This window comes from Nannochloropsis gaditana, assembly GCF_000240725.1.
Source record: "Nannochloropsis gaditana CCMP526 unplaced genomic scaffold scaffold929, whole genome shotgun sequence".
Classification (NCBI taxonomy): Eukaryota; class Eustigmatophyceae; order Eustigmatales; family Monodopsidaceae; genus Microchloropsis; species Microchloropsis gaditana.
The window spans coordinates 1-8,463 of NW_005803024.1; the positions used below are offsets into that span (position 1 = coordinate 1).

Below are 8,463 nucleotides of genomic sequence, written 5' to 3' on the forward strand. Positions count from 1 at the left end.
GTGTTTTTCGCCGCCGCGGCCAACACAGCCACAGGGTGAGACGAAGGCAGGTGCCGCCGGTCCCGGAGGGAGGGGGGAAGGACGGGGTGGGTCGTGTCCAAGACGAGGGGGCACAAGCAAGGGAGCAGCCCCATTCTTTCCCCCAACGCCTGCAGCGCCTTGATTTTTTTCCGGCTCCGGTCGCACGCCACCACCACGCCCTCCCCCCGCATGAGCGTGGCAAGGTGCGTGGCTTTCCCGCCCGGGCACGCGCACAAGTCGATGACGGTGCTGCCTGGCAAGGGCGCGAGGACGTGCCCGACGAGGAGGGAAGGGAGGTTTTGAGGAAAGAGACGGCCAGGGAGGAAACCGTTTAGGGGCGGGGCTTGAGGGCCCATGCGGTGGGTGACCCGGATACCCAGGCCGTGGGTGGCGGTGACGAGCTCCGCACGGGGGACGAGGGCGACCCCTTGCCCGATGCAGATGGCCTCGCCTTGGTAGTCGGCGTACAGGCAGCCTCGCTGGGAGTGTCGGTGAAGGTCCATAAGAAGGAGCACGCGGGAGCCCGAGGCGATGCCAGCACTCGCGCTCCATACGCCCCGCACGAAGACGTCGGCGCCACGCAGCACAGCTTCCCCGCACAGGCGGTCGACGACCACGATGAAAGGATTCAATTTGTTGGGTACGGGTGAGAAATGATTGAAGAGAGGCGGAGGTTTGAAGGACGACGCGTGCGGGATGATGATGGTGTCAGAGGAGAGTGGCGGAATCGGGTGCAAGTACGGCTTGGATGGGGGATAGGAGGCTTGTTCTCCGTCTATGGCTGTCTTTCCCTCAGTGCAGGTGCTTTGCTTGCGATGATTGTTCACATAAGTGGTTACCTCCTCCAACACAGATTGTGTATCCGCTTTCATAGTGTTCACACGAAGACAGGAATGAGATGGACTGGTAGAAAGTGCCCGACGCATACGATTCCAATGCTCTTCACCGTAATGCTTCATCATACGAGAGTGGAGTTCTTCGTCGACTGGAGGCAGGTAATCAGGTAGGTTATAAATAGTGACGGACGGAGCATTCTTATGCGACGCATGCGGAGATGGCATAGGCGCCTGCGAAAATGGGACGAAATTGTGAACGAATGATGAGTTGAGGTCAGCAGCCACCGATCACATATCTTTTTATCCCAATAACGCCTACGGGAAAGCCCAGACAAAACAAAAGAGACGATGCTGGGATATCGTCATGCCTTCCGGGGGAAACGTTCAACGTAAAATACTGAGCGACTGGTTGAAGTTTTATTTCGCTTTCAGCAAAAAAGCGAAATTTGGTATTGAAAATAAACATTATGCACTCACGATCTTTTTTGCATTGTTTGATCTTTCTCTTGCCTGACTCATGTGACCAGAGACAATCGAGTGAAGGAAGAGAGTAGATAGCAAGTATACATCAGATGGGCATATTGCTCGGGCAATTAAAGTGGAGCTGGCACATTTAGTGAAATGTTCTCGTCGTGCTGGCTGATTATAACTAAAAAGAGGTGATTTAGCACCAACAATGCAGGCACAGGAATTTTTCCAGTTGATAGCCGGACGGGAACGATTTTCGCTGGAGCTATTTAGAAACCTCTCGTAACTTACAAGTATGGCCAGCAAAGCAACAATGTACAAAACTTATTTATGTGGTGATAGGTCCCACCTTCCATTCATATTAGAACCCATGTTCTTCTTGGTTTAAGTTTCGCGCCTTGCTTAGGTATTGCACTATTTGTTTATCATGCCAGGTTCGGGTATCGGAGTCGACCGACCGTCACCTTCTGTGTGCGTGACCAAGACATCCTTTTTCGAACAGGTTGACCACTTTTCCATTCCTTGTCGGGCTCTGTCTTTTATTTCTTGTGTTCATCCTTGGTCACGATTCTCGGTCGATGGTAGGCTTGGTTTCTTCCTATATTGTACCTACAAATGTAAGTTACTCACTGACGTCCCCCTGATACCTAGTCACTATCTCTCGTCTTCGTTGGCTTGCCTTACAGCATCTTGAAAGCAAAGATCAGATTGAGAGTAAGCTGTCGACGGGAAAGGATCAAACGAATTTGGAGTAAATTCATGGGGAGAGACGCCATTGAAAGACTAGCCCTATGCAATTTCTGTTCTCTTGACACTCTAAACATTCTACGGAAAAGGAAGATATTCATACTCTTTGCGTTGACAGACGATAGTATACACACCAAACTTCTCTCAGTTTCTTCCTTACCTTGTCCGCGTGGTGCCGCGCCTCCATCCATTCCAGCTGAACTCGCACGTTCTGTGTCCTCGTCCTCACAATTTCGTTCTCAATGGCAGCTTTTTCTTTGCAAGCCAGAATCATTTTCCCTTCTGCTTTCTCTTGGTCAGTCTGTCTCACTTCGTCCTCTGTTTCTTCTCCCTCCTGTGTATGGCATTCTTTCCATGGCGTTACGCATCGTTTCTCCACGCTTTCTCCGATGCGTGTGCACTTTTCTCCTTCCGTTCCCTCTGTTTTCTCGTCCACTTTTTCCTGCATTGCCGTGGCAGTCGCCGCTGAAGTCTCCTCCCAATTCAAACAAGGGCAGTATTCATGCTTGATCTCGACTGGCAAGGAGGAAGGGGAGGAGAATGAGAGACGACGTTGTGGACAGGCAGCGGGCGAGCCATTCAACATCAATTTTCTTCAGGCGGAAGGGGAGCAAGCTTTCGAAACCGAAACTTCCAGACCGGCACTTGTTCCTGCGCCCCAACCCCACAATGTGGCACGTACTTGGACCAAAAAGCTCTTGCACTTGAGGACCCCAGAATTTCCAAATATATAGTGGGCTGCCGCCTGATATGCAGAAATGGATTTTTTTAAAAGAGAATTTTGTGAGGAGCAGTAAGTGTGTGTCGATCACAAAGCGAGGCTTCTATGACCTCATCTTCTAGACCTTGCATTTCATTCTACTTTCCTTCTCCCTTGTACTTTCATCACTTACGCTTCACCGTTGGTGTTGGCTGCATGAGCACTCCTCCTCCGAACATGGCTCGCGCATCCTTTCCTTTGACAGCGAAGGATTCCCGGATGTTGATGTGCCGTACCCCTGCCCATGGAGTGCTTCCAAGACAAGAGGGACTTTTAAGCCTTTTTTCAAGGAGATGCACCCATTTTGCCATGGCACCGGCATACTCCCGTGGGGCGGCAATAGGAAATTGGCTTTTTTTCTCACGTCGATGAAAATGCGTGCCCTTCCCTTTTTTATTCAAGGTGAGTTGCTGCCTCTCATTTTGTCCATCACCAGCTGAACGGAGCGCCATAGAAACAAAGGAGGAAGATGAAGATGAAGAGAACATGGAAGAGAAGGATGAAGACTCTGACATGTATCCATCTTCGTCTATTTTATAGTCCACCTCCTTTTCATTGTAATTCTCCTTCTCATCATGTGCACGCATGCTGATCCCAATTTTTTCTGTCACAAATGAATTTATCTCTTCTCCCGCAGTGTTCTTGTCGTGGGAGATTTCCTCTTTACGATGTATCTTGTCCCTTCTTGTAGCTTTGTCCACATTTCGTGCCTGCCTTCTCATAACGCGGGCCATAAATTCAATCTGCGGCGCCAATTTTTGTATGATGTCATACACTGCCCCTATCTGCTCAGAAACTGTTCTTTTCTTCCCCTTGGTACTTCTTTTCCCCCTTCGATTATCTCTCATTCCTTCTCCACCATCTCCATCATAAGGATGATTCCAGCGCGGGCTGCTAAATAATCCACGACCGCTCATGTCAATCAATAGAGGAGACAAGTTGAGTCTACAAAAAGTCCTTGTTCTATAAGAGGAATATATGAAGCCTGATCAGAGAATGAGGAGTGTTTTTCATGAACAGAATATTTTATGAGAGGGGACACGAAAAATGATGAGGAGAAACAGAATATAGAAACGAAGAAATATCAGGCACAAAAGGGAGGTGCGAAAAACAACTTCACATAGATAGATCAAATTTTCAGTCTGTTTGAATCACGTGGTCACCCTCAACTCAGGACGAATCCAAGCGTGGGTAGAGGGTGCGATGAGGAGGGAAGGAAGGGGAGGTTGGGGGGGTGAGGAGGTTACAAGCATACGTCACTTCAACGTCACGCAATCGCGAGCACTGTCTTTGCCAGGCTCATGCGCATATCATGTCTTCGCTCAGGTTTTACATGGCCATACATTTTATTAAATGCACTACATGTTGACTTGATCGGTAGCACCATGTCTTCTGTTCCCTGCCTCCTTTGCGTCCGCCGGGCTCCTCAGTACGACCGGCAAAGCTGCAACAGCGGAATCGGAGCAACAAGTGGCAGCAACGCGAAGAATAAGAGATGTGACGACCAAAAAAGCAATAGCACACATAATTGGGGCCTATTTCTGACAGATGACGTGATAGAAGGGCAGATCGTATACCGAGGGAGCTACCAGCTTGTAAATGGTACGAAGGGAGAGAACGAGGCGAAATCATACACTCTACATTCTTATGTTAATTTTTCTTCCGTTATCTATTTCCTCCATACTATAATAAGCGTCTTCATTTAATTTCCCATCTATCATCGCGGTTGATGGACATTTCTACCCCTATTCATATGACCGGCACACCACCCGCCTTCCCTCAATCGCTGGATCGTCCAAATGGTGTTTTTTTCATCCTTCCCGCGGCGCTCTAATGAATCACTCATGCAGACCTTCAACGGTCATTAAAAAAGTCGATAACATAGAAGTAGAAGGTACAGAAAAGACCAGAAAAAGCAGGAAAAGGAGGGGAAAGGACGACATAGGTGAAGCGATGGACGGAGAGTTCGATGAAGAGGAGGGGTCAGACAGGGAGCAGGACTCCTTTACCTACGACGTGGTTGCAGCTCGATCATTGCGTAAAGGGGAGGAGGCTACATGCGATTATTTTCTAGCAGAATGGGAGGGCGAGAAGGTTGGAAACTGTCCGCAGCCGTGTCTCTGCAGTGCAGGAGAGGGTGTCTGCGGGGGTCTCCGGATGGGTTTTAAGGTAGGGAAGAAGGGGAGGGAGAGGGGCTAGAAAAAGCAATGCACAACGACGTATCAGTCGAGAAATGTCGGGGATGGTTTTCCGCCGAAGAACATTTGGCCCATGTCCATGCATTCTCTCCGCATCCTATACTCTCCTTGCTGCTTTTCGCACCCCGAGTGCAGCACCTTCCCTTTTCAGAGCAGATTCTTCGTCTCCATGCCGTTGCAGACCATGTCTTTGAAGCTTTCGAAGAGGAGAAAAGCTCATATTTATGTGTGCTGGACGCTAGGTAAGGCGGGAGGGAGGAGGAGGATGGAAGGGAGGGAGATATTTTGGTACTATGTTGTACCATAACGAACGTGACAAGCAGTGACCAAGAACGAGATTTCTTTCCAGTGCCGGCAAAGCTGTCCCGGCCGCCATGTCGTTCGAGAACTTCGTTTCTTTTCTTCTCCTCTCCTGATCCTCCCCCTTGCCCTGTGGCCTTCCCCACTCCTCTGACACACCTGTGAGATCTTTCTTCTAAAAAGCAGCTCACCCTTTTCCTTCCCTTTGTTTTTGTTTGTATACAGAGATGGTCTTCCTCCTGGCATTTGCCTTTCCTTCAAGAGAGAGGAGGAGGAGGAGGAGGAGAAGGGGAAGGAGGAGGAAGAGGAGAAAAAGAGAAAGGGAGGGAAGAAAAAGCTGCCCAAAGAGACCCTCTACGTGAAGGGAGCTCAGGGGCCAAGAATCATCGCGACGCGCGCCTTTTCTGCGGGCGAGACGCTATATCGTGCCTCCTCCTCCTTCTTTTCCTTCCCTCCCCCCCGAATCTCCCCTCCCTTCCTTCCTTCCTCCTCCCCTCCCTCGGCAGTTTTTGACCCTAGGCAGCCTTCGTCGTTGGCAGCCGTAGAACCACAGATCGCACCAAGAAGATCCACAAGCCCATCTCCCCATTCCCACCCGCCGCCACCTGCCCTTCTGCTCGTGCTGGACGACTGCACCATTCCCTTGAGCCCCTACGAGCTGTACTCAACGTCCACGCCCGCCCCTCCTTCTTTCCCTCCCTCCCTGGTGGCTTCTCTTGGGGAGGAAAGGAGCAGGAGGGAAGTGTACGGGTAAGCAGGGGAAGGGGTTCGATCATTGGGAGGAAGAAATGCTGCCACCCTGGACTTGCTCAAGTTCAGCTAACTTTCATGACTGAGACTCTTTTTCTTTTTTCCCCTTTGGGTGTCCCTCCTTCTAGATGGGACTGCTTGATGCGTCACCACTGTCGGCCGTCCACGCTCTGGATATGGGAGACCGGGGACGGCGGCCAAGGGGAGGGAGAGGGGGGAAGGGAGGGAAAAGGGGGTTCAAAAAGCGGCAGTGGTCAGGTCCTACACGACAATGCCACGCGCTGCCTCCGTCTTGAGCACCGGACTGGAAGAGGACGGAGGGGAAAGATACACAGCGGGGTAAATATTCGACGGGGCTATCGCGTGGTGGCTACCAAGGAGATAGGAGCGGGGGAGGAGTTGACGGTGGATTATCAGGTGAGAAGCGGAAGGGCCGAGCGGGAAACGAATGAAAAGGGGAAATACTGTAAAGTATTTCGACGGCATCACTCCCCTGGCGTTCATCATGCGTACATCATCGTCCCATATGCCAGGTACTGACACAACGTCATTTTCGAGGACAGCCCTGCCGCGGGATGGGAGCCACACAGAGCTACCATCCTTCTGCAGGGGCCGTGGGCTTTCGCTGTGAATGCTCTGGGTGTGCTCGACCGGGAAAGGCTATTTATCGTTGAGAAGCAGGCGGTGGACGGGAGGAAGAGCGACTGTAGGAGGTACCAATAGGATAGCAGCTCTTCATGAAATGTGCACAAGCAATAATTAAAATTAAACATTTCTGTGATATGCGGTTGTTTTTACACTAATTGATAAAATAATTTCATTTCCAATTATCTCATTATACCCCACCTGGAGCTCCTTCAATTATTCAGGCGGGAAGGTGCCAGTGCAAGATCAGAAAACAAGAGTAAGAAAAAGATGTTAACATCACTCACCGTACGCTTCACAGACACTTATTGTGCATCCTGACAGCGCCACCGACGTGCCGTCAACACAAAACAGTATGTAAAACGACGAACGTGCTTCCCTTCCTGTACCACATTGACGATTGGACGAATTTCAACGTGAAACACTAGCATCAAGTGTACATCTTACCCTGTGACATCACATATTAACTAGGAAAGCCCCGAAGTACGTAAACTGGATGTAAGCAGCGAGCGGAGCTTTGAAGCTCAGCGCGGTGATTTGCTGTGCAGGAAATAAACCCCTCAAAATAGCATAGCGCGACCCCAAAATGAAAAAAAGGATCTGAATATCCTTAGCTATTATTATATTTATATTTATGCCGTAGGTCAAATGCTGTATTATGCTTTTTTGGTGGCACAGATATCCACTCGGACCTGTCGGGGGACGGACATGTTGGGAGGGAAGGATCGACGATGCGCGGGAGGCTATCATGTTTTTCACACCACTTTAATACGAAGACGACCACAAATATACTACAGCTTAAATGTATCAATCATGTGGAGGCAGCGGAGAAAAGCGCCCGTAAGTTTCCTGCCCAATTTGGACATCTTCGAAATGCCGTTGCCGTTTCCGCATCTCATTCATCTCTTCTCTCTTCTCGTTCCTGATTCAGGCTTCTTTATCGTGCCTCTACGTCCAGCTATATTGCTACCCTGATGACGCCGAAATCGCCGCCTAATAGTGTCAAGGATGGGGACGAAGAGAACGAAGAGGTGAAAATGAGGCACAAGAAGTGTGCATAGAGGGAAGAGCGGATGAGAGGTGGCTATTCGGACACTACCGCAATTTTTTTGCACATTTTCAATAATATAATCGTCGATATTTACTCAGAGAATTATTTGATAGATAGGATGGAATGTGTTCGACCTTTTTGGACGCCACTTTCATCAATATTCGCTTACCCTTTCCTCCCCGTTGCTCTGTGACCTGTGATCTTCACCAGACGGGTGCAGGTGCCTCTGCCGACAAGCTTGTGCGACTGCCTGGGGTGGACGAAGAGGGAAACTGTGAGCTGCGCCAGCGCCGTCCCAGTTTTGTTGGGATGATGACGCGCTCGCTTTCAAGGGTGTTGACACAGGTTGGAGGAAGGGGGAGATCCAAGTAGTGGTACAGGTCGTTTGGCTTTTCCGAATGTTTCTGACACCTTATCCATTACTTCTTTCTCACACAACCCGCTGTCCCTGTCAAACAGAACCAAATAGCAACAGCACATTTTCACACAAAACACTCTTCTTACGTGCACTTTCCCCACATCACGTCTTGATTGGATCCCTGGTTTTTCACGCTTTCCCCCTTGAACTTTTTTTCCCCTTCAACCAGAAACATGCTCTATCCTCTGTGACAGTCTCTTCCTAGTTCCTTCCAACCTCATCGAGCATTCTCTTGTCATCGGTATGAACCTCCCTTCCCCTCTCTTTCG

The 8,463-nt window shown here is 49.9% G+C and overlaps 2 protein-coding genes across 2 annotated transcripts; one reads left to right on the forward strand and one right to left on the reverse strand.

Moving 5' to 3' along the window:
• Positions 1-2: 2 nt before the first annotated feature.
• NGA_0447900 (uncharacterized protein) lies at positions 3-893 on the reverse strand (the record flags this gene model as incomplete). Its single annotated transcript, XM_005853367.1, has 1 exon — positions 3-893. A coding segment is annotated over one exon (891 nt), but the record flags the coding sequence as incomplete, so codon positions are not given.
• A 3,892-nt stretch (positions 894-4,785) lies between these two features.
• Positions 4,786-6,803, forward strand: NGA_0447800 (uncharacterized protein; the record flags this gene model as incomplete). The annotated part of the gene is made up of 5 exons (XM_005853366.1): positions 4,786-5,001; positions 5,166-5,272; positions 5,556-6,080; positions 6,209-6,497; positions 6,639-6,803. The coding sequence occupies 5 exons, from the start codon at positions 4,786-4,788 to the stop codon at positions 6,801-6,803; spliced, it is 1,302 nt and encodes a 433-aa protein (XP_005853428.1).
• Positions 6,804-8,463: the final 1,660 nt, after the last annotated feature.